At 48.7% G+C, this 23,438-nt stretch overlaps 1 protein-coding gene across 2 annotated transcripts in view; it reads left to right on the forward strand.

Moving 5' to 3' along the window:
- smg1 (SMG1 nonsense mediated mRNA decay associated PI3K related kinase) overlaps positions 1 to 23,438 on the forward strand; it is a 167,830-nt gene that overhangs the window by 115,844 nt on the left and 28,548 nt on the right. For both annotated transcript variants that reach the window (XM_090197766.1, XM_090197767.1), the window contains 8 exons: positions 552 to 714; positions 1,129 to 1,318; positions 11,406 to 11,698; positions 11,802 to 12,011; positions 12,238 to 12,375; positions 12,737 to 12,889; positions 22,210 to 22,389; positions 23,187 to 23,414. In XM_090197766.1, the coding sequence (XP_090053892.1) occupies positions 552 to 714; positions 1,129 to 1,318; positions 11,406 to 11,698; positions 11,802 to 12,011; positions 12,238 to 12,375; positions 12,737 to 12,889; positions 22,210 to 22,389; positions 23,187 to 23,414 (1,555 nt within the window). The remainder of the gene's footprint in view (positions 1 to 551; positions 715 to 1,128; positions 1,319 to 11,405; positions 11,699 to 11,801; positions 12,012 to 12,237; positions 12,376 to 12,736; positions 12,890 to 22,209; positions 22,390 to 23,186; positions 23,415 to 23,438) is intronic.

The raw sequence follows: 23,438 nt of genomic DNA on the forward strand, positions 1-23,438 counted from the left end.
GACACTGTCTCCACATCACCAGGTTAGAACAGGGGAACAGACACTGTCTCCACATCACCAGGTTAGAACAGACACTGTCTCCACATCACCAGGTTAGAACAGGGGAACAGACACTGTCTCCACATCACCAGGTTAGAACAGACACTGTCTCCACATCACCAGGTTAGAACAGAGGAACAGACACTGTCTCCACATCACCAGGTTAGAACAGACACTGTCTCCACATCACCAGGTTAGAACAGACACTGTCTCCACATCACCAGGTTAGAACAGACACTGTCTCCACATCACCAGGTTAGAACAGACACTGTCTCCACATCACCAGGTTAGAACAGACACTGTCTCCACATCACCAGGTTAGAACAGACACTGTCTCCACATCACCAGGTTAGAACAGACACTGTCTCCACATCACCAGGTTAGAACAGACACTGTCTCCACATCACCAGGTTAGAACAGACACTGTCTCCACATCACCAGGTTAGAACAGGCCCAGTACTGGGAACAGACAGGCAGTAGGGTTCGTGTTAATTGGTTATGTTACATTGCAGGATGTTGCGGGCCCAGTACTGCCAGCTGATGCAGCCTCCAGGGGCCAGTATGGACGCCGTGGGACAGGACTCTCCTAAGATGTCCGCCGGTCAGATGCTGCTGGTGGCCTTCGATGGCATGTTTGCTCAGCTAGAGACCGCCTTCGGTCAGCTCACAGAGAAGGTAACACACCTACTTCCTCAATGTCCTCTCTCTTTCTCAAGCTCTTTCCCCTCTCTCACCCTCTCTCTTTCCCCTCTCTCACCCTCTCTCTTTCTCAATCTCTTTCCCCTCTCTCACCCTCTCGTTTTCTCAGTCTCTTTCCCCTCTCTCACCCTCTAGTTTTCTCAGTCTCTTTCCCCTCTCACCCTCTCTCTTTCTCAAGCTCTTCCCCCTCTCAGCCTCTCTCTTCCTCAATCTCTTTCCTCCGTCTCTTTCTCTCTCTTTTTGTCTCAATCTCTCTTTCATCTTAAACTCGTCTTTGTCTTGTTATTCCTCTTCACTCCACATTCCATTTGTTTGTCACGTTTATCTCAGGCTATTTCCTTTCTTCTCACTGTCCCGTCTCTCAATGATGTTATTTCCTCTCCTCTCTAGATGATTTCCATGGAGGTGCCGCCTGCGTGGCGGAAGGTGGATGTGATGCGTGAGGCGCGGGCGGCCCAGGTCCATTTCTTCCACAGCGGTCCTCACAGACATGTTCTGGAGGAGATCTTCTTCCTCAAGAGACTCCAAACCATCAGGGAGTTTTTCAGGCTCTGTGGATCCTTCGCTCAGACACTCTCTGGTGAGAATACTGATGGCTTTATAGTGTCTCTGTGTGGATCCTTCGCTCAGACACTCTCTGGTGAGAATACTGATGGCTTTATAGTGTCTCTGTGTGGATCCTTCGCTCAGACACTCTCTGGTGAGAATACTGATGGCTTTATATTCTCTCTGTGTGGATCCTTCGCTCAGACACTCTCTGGTGAGAATACTGATGGCTTTATAGTGTCTCTGTGTGGATCCTTCGCTCATACACTCTCTGGTGAGAATACTGATGGCTTTATAGTCTCTCTGTGTGGATCCTTCGCTCAGACACTCTCTGGTGAGAACACTGATGGCTTTATAGTCTCTCTGTGTGGATCCTTCGCTCAGACACTCTCTGGTGAGAACACTGATGGCTTTATAGTCTCTCTGTGTGGATCCTTCGCTCAGACACTCTCTGGTGAGAATACTGATGGCTTTATAGTCTCTCTGTGTGGATCCTTCGCTCAGACACTCTCTGGTGAGAACACAGATGGCTTTATAGTCTCTCTGTGTGGATCCTTCGCTCAGACACTCTCTGGTGAGAACACAGATGGCTTTATAGTCTCTCTGTGTGGATCCTTCGCCTAGACACTCTCTGGTGAGAACACAGTTGGCTTTATAGTCTCTCTGTGTGGATCCTTCGCTCAGACACTCTCTGGTGAGAATACTGATGGCTTTATAGTCTCTCTGTGTGGATCCTTCGCTCAGACACTCTGGTGAGAACACAGATGGCTTTATAGTCTCTCTGTGTGGATCCTTCGCTCAGACACTCTGGTGAGAACACAGATGGCTTTATAGTCTCTCTGTGTGGATCCTTCGCTCAGACACTCTGGTGAGAACACAGATGGCTTTATAGTCTCTCTGTGTGGATCCTTCGCTCAGACACTCTCTGGTGAGAACACTGATGGCTTTATAGTCTCTCTGTGTCAACATTCATTTTCAATTTAAGCTTTATTGTCATGGGAAACATATGTTTACATTGCCAAAGCAAGTGAACTAGATAATAAACAAAAACACAGTGAAATAAAAAGTTAAAACAGTAATTATTACACTCACGCTAGTTACAAAAGAATCAAGACATTTCAAATGTCATGTGTCTGTTATGAGCGTTGTCCTGTCCCTCAGATCCAGAACGACATGTCATGTGTCTGTTATGAGCGTTGTCCTGTCCCTCAGATCCACAACGACATGTCATGTGTCTGTTATGAGCGTTGTCCTGTCACTCAGATCCACAACGACATGTCATGTGTCTGTTATGAGCGTTGTCCTGTCACTCAGATCCACAACGACATGTCATGTGTCTGTTATGAGCGTTGTCCTGTCCCTCAGATCCACAACGACATGTCATGTGTCTGTTATGAGCGTTGTCCTGTCACTCCGATCCACAACGACATGTCATGTGTCTGTTATGAGCGTTGTCCTGTCCCTCAGATCCAGAACGACAGTAGAGGTCAACACTAACGTCATGTGTCTGTTATGAGCGTTGTCCTGTCCCTCAGATCCACAACGACATGACATGTGTCTGTTATGAGCGTTGTCCTGTCCCTCAGATCCACAACGACATGTCATGTGTTTGTTATGAGCGTTGTCCTGTCACTCAGATCCACAACGACATGTCATGTGTCTGTTATGAGCGCTGTCCTGTCACTCAGATCCAGAACGACATGTCATGTGTCTGTTATGAGCGTTGTCCTGTCACTCCGATCCACAACGACATGTCATGTGTCTGTTATGAGCGTTGTCCTGTCCCTCAGATCCAGAACGACATGACATGTGTCTGTTATGAGCGTTGTCCTGTCACTCAGATCCAGAACGACATGTCATGTGTCTGTTATGAGCGTTGTCCTGTCACTCAGATCCAGAACGACAGTAGAGGTCAACACTAACGTCATGTGTCTGTTATGAGCGTTGTCCTGTCCCTCTGATCCACAACGGCAGTAGAGGTCAACACTAATGTCATGTGTCTGTTATGAGCGTTGTCCTGTCCCTCTGATCCACAACGGCAGTAGAGGTCAACACTAATGTCATGTGTCTGTTATGAGCGTTGTCCTGTCCCTCTGATCCACAACGGCAGTAGAGGTCAACACTAATGTCATGTGTCTGTTATGAGTGTTGTCCTGTCCCTCAGATCCACAACGGCATGTCATGTGTCTGTTATGAGCGTTGTCCTGTCACTCAGATCCAGAACGACAGTAGAGGTCAACACTAACGTCATGTGTCTGTTATGAGCGTTGTCCTGTCCCTCAGATCCACAACGGCAGTAGAGGTCAACACTAATGTCATGTGTCTGTTATGAGTGTTGTCCTGTCACTCAGATCCACAACGACAGTAGAGGTCAACACTAATGTCATGTGTCTGTTATGAGCGTTGTCCTGTCCCTCAGATCCACAACGGCAGTAGAGGTCAACACTAATGTCATGTGTCTGTTATGAGTGTTGTCCTGTCCCTCAGATCCACAACGGCAGTAGAGGTCAACACTAATGTCATGTGTCTGTTATGAGCGTTGTCCTGTCACTCAGATCCAGAACGACAGTAGAGGTCAACACTAACGTCATGTGTTTGTTATGAGCGTTGTCCTGTCCCTCAGATCCAGAACGGCATGACGTGTGTCTGTTATGAGCGCTGTCCTGTCCCTCAGATCCAGAACGGCATGACGTGTGTCTGTTATGAGTGTTGTCCTGTCCCTCAGATCCAGAACGACAGTAGAGGTCAACACTAATGTCATGTGTCTGTTATGAGCGTTGTCCTGTCACTCAGATCCAGAACGACAGTAGAGGTCAACACTAACGTCATGTGTTTGTTATGAGCGTTGTCCTGTCCCTCAGATCCAGAACGGCATGACGTGTGTCTGTTATGAGCGCTGTCCTGTCCCTCAGATCCAGAACGGCATGACGTGTGTCTGTTATGAGTGTTGTCCTGTCCCTCAGATCCAGAACGACAGTAGAGGTCAACACTAACGTCATGTGTCTGTTATGAGCGTTGTCCTGTCCCTCAGATCCACAACGGCATGTCATGTGTCTGTTATGAGCGCTGTCCTGTCACTCAGATCCAGAACGACAGTAGAGGTCAACACTAACGTCATGTGTCTGTTATGAGCGTTGTCCTGTCCCTCAGATCCAGAACGACAGTAGAGGTCAACACTAACGTCATGTGTCTGTTATGAGCGTTGTCCTGTCACTCAGATCCAGAACGACAGTAGAGGTCAACACTAACGTCATGTGTCTGTTATGAGCGTTGTCCTGTCACTCAGATCCAGAACGACATGACATGTGTCTGTTATGAGCGCTGTCCTGTCACTCAGATCCAGAACGACATGACATGTGTCTGTTATGAGCGCTGTCCTGTCACTCAGATCCAGAACGACATGTCATGTGTCTGTTATGAGCGCTGTCCTGTCACTCAGATCCAGAACGACATGACATGTGTCTGTTATGAGCGTTGTCTTGTCACTCCGATCCACAACGACATGTCATGTGTCTGTTATGAGCGTTGTCCTGTCACTCAGATCCAGAACGACATGACATGTGTCTGTTATGAGCGTTGTCCTGTCACTCAGATCCAGAACGACATGTCATGTGTCTGTTATGAGCGCTGTCCTGTCCCTCAGATCCAGAACGGCATGTCATGTGTCTGTTATGAGCGCTGTCCTGTCACTCAGATCCAGAACGACATGACATGTGTCTGTTATGAGCGTTGTCCTGTCACTCAGATCCAGAACGGCATGTCATGTGTCTGTTATGAGCGTTGTCCTGTCACTCAGATCCAGAACGACAGTAGAGGTCAACACTAACGTCATGTGTTTGTTATGAGCGTTGTCCTGTCACTCAGATCCAGAACGACAGTAGAGGTCAACACTAACGTCATGTGTCTGTTATGAGCGTTGTCCTGTCACTCAGATCCACAACGACATGTCATGTGTCTGTTATGAGCGTTGTCTTGTCACTCAGATCCAGAACGACAGTAGAGGTCAACACTAACGTTATGTGTCTGTTATGAGCGTTGTCCTGTCCCTCAGATCCAGAACGACAGTAGAGGTCAACACTAACGTCATGTGTCTGTTATGAGCGTTGTCCTGTCACTCAGATCCACAACGACATGTCATGTGTCTGTTATGAGCGTTGTCTTGTCACTCAGATCCAGAACGACAGTAGAGGTCAACACTAACGTCATGTGTTTGTTATGAGCGTTGTCCTGTCACTCAGATCCAGAACGACATGTCATGTGTCTGTTATGAGCGTTGTCCTGTCACTCAGATCCAGAACGACATGTCATGTGTCTGTTATGAGCGTTGTCCTGTCACTCAGATCCAGAACGACATGTCATGTGTCTGTTATGAGCGTTGTCCTGTCACTCAGATCCAGAACGACATGTCATGTGTCTGTTATGAGCGCTGTCCTGTCACTCAGATCCAGAACGACAGTAGAGGTCAACACTAACGTCATGTGTCTGTTATGAGCGTTGTCCTGTCACTCAGATCCAGAACGACAGTAGAGGTCAACACTAACGTTATGTGTCTGTTATGAGCGTTGTCCTGTCACTCAGATCCACAACGACATGTCATGTGTCTGTTATGAGCGTTGTCCTGTCCCTCAGATCCAGAACGGCATGACATGTGTCTGTTATGAGCGTTGTCCTGTCACTCAGATCCAGAACGACAGTAGAGGTCAACACTAACGTCATGTGTCTGTTATGAGCGTTGTCCTGTCCCTCAGATCCAGAACGGCAGTAGAGGTCAACACTAACGTCATGTGTCTGTTATGAGCGTTGTCCTGTCACTCAGATCCACAACGGCATGTCATGTGTCTGTTATGAGCGTTGTCCTGTCACACAGATCCACAACTACATGTCATGTGTCTGTTATGAGCGTTGTCCTGTCACTCAGATCCAGAACGACATGACATGTGTCTGTTATGAGCGTTGTCCTGTCAGTCAGATCCAGAACGACATGACATGTGTCTGTTATGAGCGTTGTCCTGTCACTCAGATCCAGAACGACAGTAGAGGTCAACACTAACGTCATGTGTCTGTTATGAGCGTTGTCCTGTCCCTCAGATCCAGAACGGCATGTCATGTGTCTGTTATGAGCGTTGTCCTGTCCCTCAGATCCACAACGACAGTAGAGGTCAACACTAACGTTATGTGTCTGTTATGAGTGTTGTCCTGTCACTCAGATCCAGAACGACATGTCATGTGTCTGTTATGAGCGTTGTCCTGTCACTCAGATCCAGAACGACATGTCATGTGTCTGTTATGAGCGTTGTCCTGTCACTCAGATCCAGAACGGCATGTCATGTGTCTGTTATGAGCGTTGTCCTGTCCCTCAGATCCACAACGACATGTCATGTGTCTGTTATGAGCGTTGTCCTGTCACTCAGATCCAGAACGGCATGTCATGTGTCTGTTATGAGCGCTGTCCTGTCCCTCAGATCCACAACGACATGTCATGTGTCTGTTATGAGCGTTGTCCTGTCACTCAGATCCACAACGACAGTAGAGGTCAACACTAATGTCATGTGTCTGTTATGAGCGTTGTCCTGTCACTCTGATCCAGAACGACATGTCATGTGTCTGTTATGAGCGCTGTCCTGTCACTCAGATCCAGAACGACATGTCATGTGTCTGTTATGAGCGTTGTCCTGTCACTCTGATCCAGAACGACATGACATGTGTCTGTTATGAGCGTTGTCCTGTCACTCAGATCCACAACGACATGTCATGTGTCTGTTATGAGCGTTGTCCTGTCAGTCAGATCCAGAACGACATGTCATGTGTCTGTTATGAGCGTTGTCCTGTCCCTCAGATCCACAACGGCAGTAGAGGTCAACACTAATGTCATGTGTCTGTTATGAGTGTTGTCCTGTCCCTCAGATCCACAACGGCAGTAGAGGTCAACACTAATGTCATGTGTCTGTTATGAGTGTTGTCCTGTCCCTCAGATCCAGAACGACATGTCATGTGTCTGTTATGAGTGTTGTCCTGTCCCTCAGATCCACAACGACATGACATGTGTCTGTTATGAGCGTTGTCCTGTCCCTCAGATCCAGAACGGCATGACATGTGTCTGTTATGAGCGTTGTCCTGTCCCTCAGATCCACAACGACATGTCATGTGTCTGTTATGAGCGTTGTCCTGTCACTCAGATCCAGAACGGCAGTAGAGGTCAACACTAACGTCATGTGTCTGTTATGAGCGTTGTCCTGTCCCTCAGATCCACAACGGCAGTAGAGGTCAACACTAATGTCATGTGTCTGTTATGAGCGTTGTCCTGTCCCTCAGATCCACAACGGCAGTAGAGGTCAACACTAATGTCATGTGTCTGTTATGAGTGTTGTCCTGTCCCTCAGATCCACAACGGCATGTCATGTGTCTGTTATGAGCGTTGTCCTGTCACTCAGATCCAGAACGACATGACATGTGTCTGTTATGAGCGTTGTCCTGTCACTCAGATCCAGAACGACATGACATGTGTCTGTTATGAGCGTTGTCCTGTCACTCCGATCCACAACGACATGTCATGTGTCTGTTATGAGCGTTGTCCTGTCACTCCGATCCACAACGGCAGTAGAGGTCAACACTAATGTCATGTGTCTGTTATGAGCGTTGTCCTGTCCCTCAGATCCACAACGGCAGTAGAGGTCAACACTAATGTCATGTGTCTGTTATGAGTGTTGTCCTGTCCCTCAGATCCACAACGGCATGTCATGTGTCTGTTATGAGCGTTGTCCTGTCACTCAGATCCAGAACGACAGTAGAGGTCAACACTAACGTCATGTGTCTGTTATGAGCGTTGTCCTGTCACTCAGATCCAGAACGACATGACATGTGTCTGTTATGAGCGTTGTCCTGTCACTCAGATCCAGAACGACATGACATGTGTCTGTTATGAGCGTTGTCCTGTCACTCAGATCCAGAACGGCATGTCATGTGTCTGTTATGAGCGTTGTCCTGTCACTCCGATCCACAACGACATGTCATGTGTCTGTTATGAGCGTTGTCCTGTCACTCCGATCCACAACGACATGTCATGTGTCTGTTATGAGCGCTGTCCTGTCACTCAGATCAAGAACGACAGTAGAGGTCAACACTAACGTCATGTGTCTGTTATGAGCGTTGTCCTGTCCCTCAGATCCAGAACGGCAGTAGAGGTCAACACTAACGTCATGTGTCTGTTATGAGCGTTGTCCTGTCACTCAGATCCAGAACGACATGTCATGTGTCTGTTATGAGCGTTGTCCTGTCACTCAGATCCACAACGGCATGACATGTGTCTGTTATGAGCGTTGTCCTGTCCCTCAGATCCAGAACGGCATGTCATGTGTCTGTTATGAGCGTTGTCCTGTCACTCAGATCCAGAACGACATGTCATGTGTCTGTTATGAGCGTTGTCCTGTCACTCAGATCCACAACGGCATGACATGTGTCTGTTATGAGCGTTGTCCTGTCCCTCAGATCCAGAACGGCATGACATGTGTCTGTTATGAGCGTTGTCCTGTCACTCAGATCCAGAACGACAGTAGAGGTCAACACTGTACAGTCGGTATCTGAGAGATGCTTTGTGTCAGATGAAGAAGGGGGGGGGTCTTAGGAAACAAGGTTTCATCCACTCTGTTTTTATAAAAACCTTTTTCAACTAGAGAAACGGTTTAAATACATACAGATACTTATCAGGATATTATTATTGACAGTATATCTTACCGTTTTGACGATCGCTAGTTGTCTGTTCCTGCTCCAGAACTCCAGGATGTTCCCTCAGCTTGTTCTCCAACTGTCTAAATGGAGCCAGTTGGTTTTCAGCACTTCTATCTCCATGGCTTCTGTCTCCATGGCTTCTGTCTCCATGGCTTCTGTCTCCATGGCTTCTGTCTCCATGGCTTCTGTCTCCATGGCTTCTGTCTCCATGGCTTCTGTCTCCCTGGCTTCTGTCTCCCTGGCGTCTGTCTGTCTCCCTGGCGTCTGTCTGTCTCCCTGGCGTCTGTCTCCCTGGCGTCTGTCTCCCTGGCGTCTGTCTCCCTGGCGTCTGTCTCCCTGGCGTCTGTCTCCCTGGCGTCTGTCTCCCTGGCTTCTGTCTCCCTGGCTTCTGTCTCCCTGGCGTCTGTCTCCCTGGCGTCTGTCTCCCTGGCGTCTGTCTCCCTGGCGTCTGTCTCCCTGGCGTCTGTCTCCCTGGCGTCTGTCTCCCTGGCGTCTGTCTCCCTGGCGTCTGTCTCCCTGGCTTCTGTCTCCCTGGCTTCTGTCTCCCTGGCTTCTGTCTCCCTGGCTTCTGTCTCCCTGGCTTCTGTCTCCCTGGCGTCTGTCTCCCTGGCGTCTGTCTCCCTGGCGTCTGTCTCCCTGGCGTCTGTCTCCCTGGCGTCTGTCTCCCTGGCTTCTGTCTCCCTGGCTTCTGTCTCCCTGGCGTCTGTCTCCCTGGCGTCTGTCTCCCTGGCGTCTGTCTCCCTGGCGTCTGTCTCCCTGGCGTCTGTCTCCCTGGCGTCTGTCTCCCTGGCGTCTGTCTCCCTGGCGTCTGTCTCCCTGGCGTCTGTCTCCCTGGCGTCTGTCTCCCTGGCGTCTGTCTCCCTGGCGTCTGTCTCCCTGGCTTCTGTCTCCCTGGCTTCTGTCTCCCTGGCGTCTGTCTCCCTGGCGTCTGTCTCCCTGGCTTCTGTCTCCCTGGCTTCTGTCTCCCTGGCGTCTGTCTCCCTGGCGTCTGTCTCCCTGGCGTCTGTCTCCCTGGCGTCTGTCTCCCTGGCGTCTGTCTCCCTGGCGTCTGTCTCCCTGGCGTCTGTCTCCCTGGCGTCTGTCTCCCTGGCTTCTGTCTCCCTGGCTTCTGTCTCCCTGGCGTCTGTCTCCCTGGCGTCTGTCTCCCTGGCGTCTGTCTCCCTGGCGTCTGTCTCCCTGGCGTCTGTCTCCCTGGCGTCTGTCTCCCTGGCTTCTGTCTCCCTGGCTTCTGTCTCCCTGGCTTCTGTCTCCCTGGCGTCTGTCTCCCTGGCGTCTGTCTCCCTGGCGTCTGTCTCCCTGGCTTCTGTCTCCCTGGCGTCTGTCTCCCTGGCGTCTGTCTCCCTGGCGTCTGTCTCCCTGGCGTCTGTCTCCCTGGCGTCTGTCTCCCTGGCGTCTGTCTCCCTGGCTTCTGTCTCCCTGGCTTCTGTCTCCCTGGCTGACCTAAACTTGTTTTCTCATGGCTCTCTCTCGTCTCTCTGCAGCAGACGTATAGTCAGCAGTATGTTTGTAACATCGACTCACAATAAAATCACTATCGAATAGCAATCCATACAGAATCATAGGAACCTAAATGCATATCATATCTCTACCTAAACAATCCATACAGAATCATAGGAACCTAAATGCATATCATATCTCTACCTAAACAATCCATACAGAATCATAGGAACCTAAATGCATATCATATCTCTACCTAAACAATCCATACAGAATCATAGGAACCTAAATGCATATCATATCTCTACCTAAACAATCCATACAGAATCATAGGAACCTAAATGCATATCATATCTCTACCTAAACAATCCATACAGAATCATAGGAACCTAAATGCATATCATATCTCTACCTAAACAATCCATACAGAATCATAGGAACCTAAATGCATATCATATCTCTACCTAAACAATCCATACAGAATCATAGGAACCTAAATGCATATCATATCTCTACCTAAACAATCCATACAGAATCATAGGAACCTAAATGCATATCATATCTCTACCTAAACAATCCATACAGAATCATAGGAACCTAAATGCATATCATATCTCTACCTAAACAATCCATACAGAATCATAGGAACCTAAATGCATATCATATCTCTACCTAAACAATCCATACAGAATCATAGGAACCTAAATGCATATCATATCTCTACCTAAACAATCCATACAGAATCATAGGAACCTAAATGCATATCATATCTCTACCTAAACAATCCATACAGAATCATAGGAACCTAAATGCATATTGTATCTCTACCTAAGTATCATGATAATATTGTATTGCGATGTCCCTGGCAATTCCCAGCCTTATGAAACAGTGTCTGAATCATGATATATATATAGTGCGTTTGACCCCCCCTCTCTCCCCCCTCCCTCCCTCCCTCCCAGGTACGTGCCCCCCAGTGTCTGAGGACCCTCCTCCCTCCAACGGCCCAGTAGTGGGTCTGGGGGGTGTAGGTCTACCAGGGAAGCCCCTGTTCCGGGGGGCGGCGGCGGCGGTGGTAGTGAGCGAGGAGCAGATGACCCGGCCCATCAAGGCGTTCACGGCGGAGTTTGTCCGTCAGATGCTGATTGGTCTTCCCACCCAGACCCTGGGTCTGTCTCTCTGCAGCACTCTGTCCGCCCTGGGTCTGGATCTTACCGCGCAGGTGGAGGCCAAGGACTTCGGAGCCGACGGCAAGGTAGGAAGTGGAACGTTACGGACCTGATCGATCACAATGTTATATTGTCTTCATACATGTTTAGTTCTGTCCTGATTTAAATGTGTCGTTGTTAATGGTCCAGGTGTCGCTGGATGAGCTGTGTAAGCAGACGGTGGTGCAGGGTCTGGGCGCAGGCCGTATGTCTCAGCTGCTACTGAACAGAGGCACGGTGCTGGCGTCCTCCTACGACACGGCCTGGAAGAAACTGGACCTGCTCAGACGCCTGGAGACCAGCCTGGACGCTGCCAAGGTCTCCCTGCAGCGCACCCAGCTACACATCACCATGTTCCAGGTGAGAGGAGGGGGGGGTTAACCCTGTCCTGTCTCTGTGTAGCCCAGTGTGAGAGGAGGAGGGGGGTTAACCCTGTCCTGTCTCTGTGTGAGAGGAGGAGGGGTTAACCCTGTCCTGTCTCTGTGTGAGAGGAGGGGTGGGGGTTAACCCTGTCCTGTCTCTGTGGAGGAAGTAGTGTTTTGGGTTGGATTATCCCTATTTACCCCATCCCCTCTCTGTGTTCCAGTGGCAGCATGAGGACGTGCTCGGCCCTAGGACCCAGCCGATGAGTGTGAGCCCTCCTCCTCGCTCCATCATCCTCAGTAGCATGAAGAAGAAGCTTTACAAACTCAGCCAGGACGAGGCGGCCATCGCTGCTGTCCAGGTCAGTCATCAACAATTATTATTTATATTTTTTATTTAACTTGACAAGTCAGTTGAGAACAAATTATTTTTTACTATGACAGCCGAGGAACAGTGGGTGAACTGCCTTGTTCAGGGGCAGAACGACAGATTTTTACCTTGTCAGCTCGGGGATTCGATCTAGCTACCTTTCAGTTACTTGCCCAACGCTCTAACCACTAGGCTACCTGCTGACCAATCTGTCAACCTTGATAGCTAACTAGACCGTTACTCTTAGCTACTCCTGTAAATAAAATGCTCTCTTTTCTCTCTCTGGTCTGAGTCCTTTAATGACTGTGTGTCTGTGTTTTTTTTAATTGGATCTGTCCTCTCCCCCCCTGCAGGAGAAGCTGGCATCACTAGAGGGCAGTATAGAGCAGCGTCTGAAGTGGGCCGGAGGGGCCAACCCTGCCCTGGCCCCGGTGCTCCAGGACTTTGATCTGACCATCGCAGAGCGTCGCGCCCTCGTGGCCCGGGAGAGCCAGCGTACCAGCCAGGTACGCTGCCCACCTTCTGGGTTTACGTCTCCACCTTTCCTGGGTTTACGTCTCCACCTTCTGGGTTTACATCTCCACCTTTCCTGGGTTTACATCTCCACCTTTTGGGTTTACATCTCCACCTTTTGGGTTTACATCTCCACCTTTTGGGTTTACATCTCCACCTTCTGGGTTTACGTCTCCACCTTCTGGGTTTACATCTCCACCTTCTGGGTTTACGTCTCCACCTTTTGGGTTTACATCTCCACCTTCTGGGTTTACATCTCCACCTTCTGGGTTTACATCTCCACCTTCTGGGTTTACATCTCCACCTTCTGGGTTTACATCTCCACCTTTTGGGTTTACATCTCCACCTTCTGGGTTTACATCTCCACCTTTCCTGGGTTTACGTCTCCACCTTTTGGGTTTACATCTCCACCTTTTGGGTTTACATCTCCACCTTTTGGGTTTACATCTCCACCTTCTGGGTTTACATCTCCACCTTTCCTGGGTTTACGTCTCCACCTTTTCTGGGTTTACATCTCCACCTTCTGGGTTTACATCTCCACCTTTCCTGGGTTTACATCTCCACCTTTCCTGGGTTTACGTCTCCACCTTTTGGGTTTACATCTCCACCTTTTGGGTTTACATCTCCACCTTTTGGGTTTACATCTCCACCTTCTGGGTTTACATCTCCACCTTTCCTGGGTTTACATCTCCACCTTTTGGGTTTACATCTCCACCTTTTGGGTTTACATCTCCACCTTTTGGGTTTACATCTCCACCTTTTGGGTTTACATCTCCACCTTCTGGGTTTACATCTCCACCTTTCCTGGGTTTACGTCTCCACCTTTTGGGTTTACATCTCCACCTTTTGGGTTTACATCTCCACCTTCTGGGTTTACATCTCCACCTTTCCTGGGTTTACGTCTCCACCTTTCCTGGGTTTACATCTCCACCTTTTGGGTTTACATCTCCACCTTCTGGGTTTACATCTCCACCTTTCCTGGGTTTACGTCTCCACCTTTCCTGGGTTTACGTCTCCACCTTTTCTGGGTTTACATCTCCACCTTCTGGGTTTACATCTCCACCTTCTGGGTTTACATCTCCACCTTTTCTGGGTTTACGTCTCCACCTTTTCTGGGTTTACGTCTCCACCTTCTGGGTCTCCACCTTTCCTGGGTTTACGTCTCCACCTTCTGGGTCTCCACCTTTCCTGGGTTTACGTCTCCACCTTTTCTGGGTTTACGTCTCCACCTTTTCTGGGTTTACGTCTCCACCTTTTCTGGGTTTACGTCTCCACCTTTTCTGGGTTTACGTCTCCACCTTTTCTGGGTTTACGTCTCCACCTTTTCTGGGTTTACGTCTCCACCTTTTCTGGGTTTACGTCTCCACCTTCTGGGTCTCCACCTTTCCTGGGTTTACGTCTCCACCTTCTGGGTCTCCACCTTTCCTGGGTTTACGTCTCCACCTTCTGGGTTTACGTCTCCACCTTTTCTGGGTTTACGTCTCCACCTTTTCTGGGTTTACGTCTCCACCTTTTCTGGGTTTACGTCTCCACCTTTCCTGGGTTTACGTCTCCACCTTTCCTGGGTTTACGTCTCCACCTTCTGGGTTTACGTCTCCACCTTCTGGGTTTACGTCTCCACCTTCTGGGTTTACGTCTCCACCTTCTGGGTTTACGTCTCCACCTTCTGGGTTTACGTCTCCACCTTCTGGGTTTACGTCTCCACCTTCTGGGTTTACGTCTCCACCTTCTGGGTTTACGTCTCCACCTTTTCTGGGTTTACGTCTCCACCTTCTGGGTTTACATCTCCACCTTTTCTGGGTTTACGTCTCCACCTTCTGGGTTTACGTCTCCACCTTCTGGGTTTACATCTCCACCTTTCCTGGGTTTACGTCTCCACCTTCTGGGTATATGTCTCCACCTTCTGGGTTTACATCTCCACCTTCTGGGTTTACGTCTCCACCTTTTCTGGGTTTACGTCTCCACCTTTTCTGGGTTTACGTCTCCACCTTCTGGGTCTCCACCTTTCCTGGGTTTACGTCTCCACCTTCTGGGTCTCCACCTTTCCTGGGTTTACGTCTCCACCTTCTGGGTTTACGTCTCCACCTTTTCTGGGTTTACGTCTCCACCTTTCCTGGGTTTACGTCTCCACCTTTCCTGGGTTTACGTCTCCACCTTTCCTGGGTTTACGTCTCCACCTTCTGGGTTTACGTCTCCACCTTCTGGGTTTACGTCTCCACCTTCTGGGTTTACGTCTCCACCTTCTGGGTTTACGTCTCCACCTTCTGGGTTTACGTCTCCACCTTCTGGGTTTACGTCTCCACCTTCTGGGTTTACGTCTCCACCTTCTGGGTTTACGTCTCCACCTTCTGGGTTTACGTCTCCACCTTTTCTGGGTTTACGTCTCCACCTTTTCTGGGTTTACGTCTCCACCTTTTCTGGGTTTACGTCTCCACCTTTTCTGGGTTTACGTCTCCACCTTTTCTGGGTTTACGTCTCCACCTTCTGGGTACACGTCTCCACCTTCTGGGTACACGTCTCCACCTTCTGGGTATACGTCTCCACCTTCTGGGTTTACGTCTCCACCTTCTGGGTTTACGTCTCCACCTTCTGGGTTTACGTCTCCACCTTCTGGGTTTACGTCTCCACCTTCTGGGTTTACGTCTCCACCTTCTGGGTTTACGTCTCCACCTTCTGGGTTTACGTCTCCACCTTCTGGGTTTACGTCTCCACCTTCTGGGTTTACATCTCCACCTTTCCTGGGTTTACGTCTCCACCATTCCTGGGTTTACGTCTCCACCATTCCTGGGTTTACATCTCCACCTTTTCTGGGTTTACGTCTCCACCTTCTGGGTTTACATCTCCACCTTTTCTGGGTTTACGTCTCCACCTTTTCTGGGTTTACGTCTCCACCTTCTGGGTCTCCACCTTTCCTGGGTTTACGTCTCCACCTTCTGGGTCTCCACCTTTTCTGGGTTTACGTCTCCACCTTTTCTGGGTTTACGTCTCCACCTTTTCTGGGTTTACGTCTCCACCTTTTCTGGGTTTACGTCTCCACCTTTTCTGGGTTTACGTCTCCACCTTTTCTGGGTTTACGTCTCCACCTTTTCTGGGTTTACGTCTCCACCTTTTCTGGGTTTACGTCTCCACCTTCTGGGTACACGTCTCCACCTTCTGGGTACACGTCTCCACCTTCTGGGTATACGTCTCCACCTTCTGGGTACACGTCTCCACCTTCTGGGTATACGTCTCCACCTTCTGGGTTTACGTCTCCACCTTTTCTGGGTTTACGTCTCCACCTTCTGGGTATACGTCTCCAATGGCACCCTATTCCCTGTATAGTCAGGGTGTTCTGGAAGAACATGGAGAAAAATTTGCCAACCAGGGAATTCCAGGCTGTGGGGGTCCCTGGGAGGGGCATGCCCCCCCCCCCCCCTCCAATTTTTTGTTGCATACAGAGCTCTATTTTGGTGGCTTCCTTGTACATTCTAATGCGTTGATTCACAATTGCACAATTACAAACGCCTATTACCCAACACCCTGGTTGTATAGTCTTATGAAACACACGAGGAAATTAATGAATGTGCCACGATTTAAACAAAGCCTGTGTGTCCATGTATGCTGATGATTCAACCATCTACAGTGGGGCAAAAAAGTTTTTAGTTAGCCTCTAATAGTGCAAGTTCTCCCACTTAAAAAGATGAGAGAGGCCTGTAATTTTCATTTTAGGTACACTTCAACTATGACAGACAAAATTAGGGAAAAAATCCAGAAAATCACATTTTCATTCATTTTTAATGAATTTATTTGCAAATTATGGTGGAAAATAAGTATTTGGTCACCTACAAACAAGCAAGATTTCTGGCTCTCACAGACCTGTAACTTCTTCTTTGAGAGGCTCCTCTGTCCTCCACTCGTTACCTGTATTAATGGCACCTGTTTGAACTTGTTATCAGTATAAAATACACCTGTCCACAACCTCAAATAGTCACACTCCAAACTCCACCATGGCCAAGACCAAAGAGCTGTCAAAGGACACCAGAAACAAAATTGTAGACCTGCACTAGACTGGGAAGACTGAATCTGCAATAGGTAAGCATCTTGGTTTGAAGAAATCAACTGTGGGAGCAATTATTAGGAAATGGAAGACATACAAGACCACTGATAATCTCCCTCGATCTGGGGCTCCATGCAAGATCTCACCCCGTGGGGTCAAAAGGATCACAAGAACGGTGAGAAAAAAATCCCAGAACCACACGGGGGGACCTAGTGAATGACCTGCAGAGAGCTGGGACCAAAGTAACAAAGCCTACCATCAGTAACACAATACGCCGCCAGGGACTCAAATCCTGCAGTGCCAGACGTGTCCCCCTGCTTAAGCCAGTACATGTCCAGGCCCGTCTGAAGTTTGCTAGAGAGCATTTGGATGATCCAGAAGAAGATTGGGAGAATGTCATATGGTCAGATGAAACCAAAATATAACTTTTTGGTAAAAACTCAACTCGTCGTGTTTGGAGGACAAAGAATGCTGAGTTGCATCCAAAGAACACCATACCTACTATGAAGCACGGGGGTGGAAACATCATGCTTTGGGGCTGTTTTTCTGCAAAGGGACCAGGACGACTGATCCGTGTAAAGGAAAGAATGAATGGGGCCATGTATCGTGAGATTTTGAGTGAAAACCTCCTTCCATCAGCAAGGGCATTGAAGATGAAACGTGGCTGGGTCTTTCAGCATGACAATTATCCCAAACACACCGCCCGGGCAACGAAGGAGGGGCTTCGTAAGAAGCATTTCAAGGTCCTGGAGTGGCCTAGCCAGTCTCCAGATCTCAACCCCATAGAAAATCTTTGGAGGGAGTTGAAAGTCCGTGTTGCCCAGCAACAGCCCCAAAACATCACTGCTCTAGAGGAGATCTGCATGGAGGAATGGGCCAAAATACCAGCAACAGTGTGTGAAAACCTTGTGAAGACTTACAGAAAACGTTTGATCTCTGTCATTGCCAACAAAGTATTGAGATAAACTTTTGTTATTGACCAAATACTTATTTTCCACTATAATTTGCAAATTAATTCATTAAAAATCCTACAATGTGATTTTCTGGATTTTTTTTCTCCTCATTTTGTCTGTCATAGTTGAAATGTACCTATGATGAAAATTACAGGCCTCTCTCATCTTTTTAAGTGGGAGAACTTGCACAATTGGTGGCTGACTAAATACTTTTTTGCCCCACTGTATATGTATATATTTAAAATCATATCTAAACTTTAATATTCCCACTACCAGAGATGGCCGCCTCGCTTCGCGTTCCTAGGAAACTATGCAGTTTTTTGTTTTTTTACGTGTTATTTCTTACATTAGTACCCCAGGTCATCTTAGGTTTCATTACATACAGTCGAGAAGAACTACTGAATATAAGATCAGCATCAACTCACCATCAGTACGACCAAGAATATGTTTTTCGCGACGCGGATCCTGTGTTCTGCCTTACAAACAGGACAACGGAGTGGATCCTATGCAGCGACCCAAAAAAACGACTCCGAAAGAGAGGGAAACGAGGCGGTCTTCTGGTCAGACTCCGGAGACGGGCACAGCGCGCACCACTCCCTAGCATTCTTCTTGCCAATGTCCAGTCTCTTGACAACAAGGTTGATGAAATCCGAGCAAGGGTAGCATTCCAGAGGGACATCAGAGACTGTAACGTTCTTTGCTTCACGGAAACGTGGCTTACTGGAGAGACGCTATCCGAAGCGGTGCAGCCAACAGGTTTCTCCACGCATCGCGCAGACAGGAAAAAACATCTTCTGGTAAAAAGAGGGGCGGGGGCGTATGCCTTATGACTAACGTGACATGGTGCGATGAAAGAAACATACAGGAACTCAAATCCTTCTGTTCACCTGATTTAGAATTCCTCACAATCAAATGTAGACCGCATTATCTACCAAGAGAATTCTCTTCGATTATAATCACAGCCGTATATATCCCCCCCCAAGCAGACACATCGATGGCTCTGAACGAACTTTATTTAACTCTCTGCAAACTGGAAACAATTTATCCGGAGGCTGCATTCATTGTAGCTGGGGATTTTAACAAGGCTAATCTGAAAACAAGACTCCCCAAATTTTATCAGCATATCGATTGCGCAACCAGGGGAGGAAAGACCTTGGACCATTGTTACTCTAACTTCCGCGACGCATATAAGGCCCTGCCCCGCCCCCCTTTCGGAAAAGCTGACCACGACTCCATTTTGTTGATCCCTGCCTACAGACAGAAACTAAAACAAGAGGCTCCCACGCTGAGGTCTGTCCAACGCTGGTCCGACCAAGCTGACTCCACACTCCAAGACTGCTTCCATCACGTGGACTGGGAGATGTTTCGTATTGCGTCAGATAACAACATTGACGAATACGCTGATTCGGTGTGCGAGTTCATTAGAACGTGCGTTGAAGATGTCGTTCCCATAGCAACGATTAAAACATTCCCTAACCAGAAACCGTGGATTGATGGCAGCATTCGTGTGAAACTGAAAGCGCGAACCACTGCTTTTAATCAGGGCAAGGTGTCTGGTAACATGACCGAATACAAACAGTGCAGCTATTCCCTCCGCAAGGCTATCAAACAAGCTAAGCGCCAGTACAGAGACAAAGTAGAATCTCAATTCAACGGCTCAGACACAAGAGGCATGTGGCAGGGTCTACAGTCAATCACGGACTACAGGAAGAAACCCAGCCCAGTCACGGACCAGGATGTCTTGCTCCCAGGCAGACTAAATAACTTTTTTGCCCGCTTTGAGGACAATACAGTGCCACTGACACGGCCTGCAACGAAAACATGCGGTCTCTCCTTCACTGCAGCCGAGGTGAGTAAGACATTTAAACGTGTTAACCCTCGCAAGGCTGCAGGCCCAGATGGCATCCCCAGCCGCGCCCTCAGAGCATGCGCAGACCAGCTGGCCGGTGTGTTTACGGACATATTCAATCAATCCCTATACCAGTCTGCTGTTCCCACATGCTTCAAGAGGGCCACCATTGTTCCTGTTCCCAAGAAAGCTAAGGTAACTGAGCTAAATGACTACCGCCCCGTAGCACTCACATCCGTCATCATGAAGTGCTTTGAGAGACTAGTCAAGAACCATATCACCTCCACCCTACCTGACACCCTAGACCCACTCCAATTTGCTTACCGCCCAAATAGGTCCACAGACGATGCAATCTCAACCACACTGCACACTGCCCTAACCCATCTGGACAAGAGGAATACCTATGTGAGAATGCTGTTCATCGACTACAGCTCGGCATTCAACACCATAGTACCCTCCAAGCTCGTCATCAAGCTCGAGACCCTGGGTCTCGACCCCGCCCTGTGCAACTGGGTACTGGACTTCCTGACGGGCCGCCCCCAGGTGGTGAGGGTAGGCAACAACATCTCCTCCCCGCTGATCCTCAACACTGGGGCCCCACAAGGTTGCGTTCTGAGCCCTCTCCTGTACTCCCTGTTCACCCACGACTGCGTGGCCACGCACGCCTCCAACTCAATCACCAAGTTTGCGGACGACACAACAGTGGTAGGCTTGATTACCAACAACGATGAGACGGCCTACAGGGAGGAGGTGAGGGCCCTCGGAGTGTGGTGTCAGGAAAACAACCTCACACTCAACGTCAACAAAACTAAGGAGATGATTGTGGACTTCAGGAAACAGCAGAGGGAACACCCCCCTATCCACATCGATGGAACAGTAGTGGAGAGGGTAGCAAGTTTTAAGTTCCTCGGCATACACATCACAGACAAACTGAATTGGTCCACTCACACAGACAGCATCGTGAAGAAGGCGCAGCAGCGCCTCTTCAACCTCAGGAGGCTGAAGAAATTCGGCTTGTCACCAAAAGCACTCACAAACTTCTACAGATGCACAATCGAGAGCATCCTGGCGGGCTGTATCACCGCCTGGTATGGCAACTGCACCGCCCTCAACCGTAAGGCTCTCCAGAGGGTAGTGAGGTCTGCACAACGCATCACCGGGGGCAAACTACCTGCCCTCCAGGACACCTACACCACCCGATGTCACAGGAAGGCCATAAAGATCATCAAGGACATCAACCACCCGAGCCACTGCCTGTTCACCCCGCTATCATCCAGAAGGCGAGGTCAGTACAGGTGCATCAAAGCTGGGACCGAGAGACTGAAAAACAGCTTCTATCTCAAGGCCATCAGACTGTTAAACAGCCACCACTAACACTGAGTGGCTGCTGCCAACACACTGACACTGACTCAACTCCAGCCACTTTAATAATGGGAATTGATGGGAAATGATGTAAATATATCACTAGCCACTTTAAACAATGCTACCTTATATAAATGTTACTTACCCTACATTATTCATCTCATATGCATACGTATATACTGTACTCTATATCATCGATGGTATCCTTATGTAATACATGTATCACTAGCCACTTTATACTATACTATGCCACTTTGTTTACATACTCATCTCATTTGTACATACTGTACCCGATACCATCTACTGTATCTTGCCTATGCTGCTCTGTACCATCACTCATTCATATATCCTTATGTACATATTCTTTATCCCCTTACACTGTGTACAAGACAGTAGTTTTGGAATTGTTAGTTAGATTACTTGTTATTACTGCATTGTCGGAACTAGAAGCACAAGCATTTCGCTACACTCGCATTAACATCTGCTAACCATGTGTATGTGACAAATAAAATTTGATTTGATTTGATTTGATTACCAGTTCACGTTCCTCAACTTTATTATGCCCAATACCAGGTGACATTCCTCAACTTTATTATTCCCAATACCAGGTGACATTCCTCAACTTTATTATTCCCAATACCAGGTGACATTCCTCAACATTATTATTCCCAATACCAGGTGACATTCCTCAACTTTATTATTCCCAATACCAGGTGACATTCCTCAACATTATTATTCCCAATACCAGGTGACATTCCTCAACTTTATTATTCCCAATACCAGGTGACATTCCTCAACATTATTATTCCCAATACCAGGTGACATTCCTCAACTTTATTATTCCCAATACCAGGTGACATTCCTCAACTTTATTATTCCCAATACCAGGTGACATTCCGCAACTTTATTATTCCCAATACCAGGTGACATTCCTCAACTTTATTATTCCCAATACCAGGTGACATTCCTCAACTTTATTATTCCCAATACCAGGTGACATTCCTCAGCATTATTATTCCCAATACCAGGTGACATTCCTCAACTTTATTATTTCTGTTTCCAGGTGACGTTCCTGTGCAGTACCATACTGAAATGTATTCTTCCTGTTTCTAGGTGACGTTCCTGTGCAGTACCATACTGAACTTTGAGGGCCTGCGGATGCGGACCCCTGAGGCCCTCAGCATGGACTCTGCTCTGTTTGAGCTGCTGAAGAGGTGCCAGCAGACCTGCTCCTACGCTGCCCAGTTCAACACCTCCGTCTCCTCCATAGAGCTACAGCTGCTGCACAGACTGGTGAGTACTGACCCCTAGCTACAGCTCCACAGACTGGTGAGTACTGACCCTTAGCTACAGCTCCACAGACTGGTGAGTACTGACCCTTAGCTACAGCTGCTCCACAGACTGGTGAGTACTGACCCTTAACTACAGCTGCTGCACAGACTGGTGAGTACTGACCCTTAGCTACAGCTCCACATGCTGGTGAGTACTGACCCCTAGCTACAGCTCCACAGACTGGTGAGTACTGACCCTTAGCTACAGCTCCACAGACTGGTGAGTACTGACCCCTTAGCTACAGCTCCACAGACTGGTGAGTACTGACCCCTTAGCTACAGCTCCACAGACTGGTGAGTACTGACCCTTAGCTAGAGCTCCACAGACTGGTGAGTACTGACCCCTTAGCTAGAGCTCCACAGACTGGTGAGTACTGACCCTTAGCTACAGCTCCACAGACTGGTGAGTACTGACACTTAGCTACAGCTCCACAGACTGGTGAGTACTGACACTTAGCTACAGCTCCACAGACTGGTGAGTACTGACACTTAGGTACAGCTCCACAGACTGGTGAGTACTGACCCCTAGCTACAGCTCCACAGACTGGTGAGTACTGACCCCTAGCTACAGCTCCACAGACTGGTGAGTACTAACCCCTAGCTACATCTCCAGGGACAGGGCTGATATAGGGGTACCAAATTCTACAGGAGGGTACCAAATCCTACAGAAGGGTATCTCTCCAGGGACAGGGCTGATATAGGGGTACCATTTGGGACTTTCCTTACTCTCCCATTTCTCCCATCTCTCCTCAAACTCAGAGCCCGGCGTTGGAGCTGCCCATCGGCAGCCCTGATTGGCTAGCTTGTGCCCAGAAGCAGCTTGGCCAGGAGCTGGCTACCCAGGGGGCTGTGCAAGAGGAGCGTGAGCAGCAGCTGGATGTCGCCACGGAATCACTGCAGCTATTGGTGGACAGCATCAAGGGCATCCTGTCCAATCACAACCGCCAGCTGGCTGACGTCAAACACCTTCTGAGGGCCATGGCCAAGGTATGGGCAGTGACACACCAACAG

The sequence above is a fragment of the Oncorhynchus mykiss genome, chromosome 13 (assembly GCF_057628025.1).
Source record: "Oncorhynchus mykiss isolate SJ-2025 chromosome 13, ASM5762802v1, whole genome shotgun sequence".
In the NCBI taxonomy this organism is placed as follows: Eukaryota; Metazoa; Chordata; class Actinopteri; order Salmoniformes; family Salmonidae; genus Oncorhynchus; species Oncorhynchus mykiss.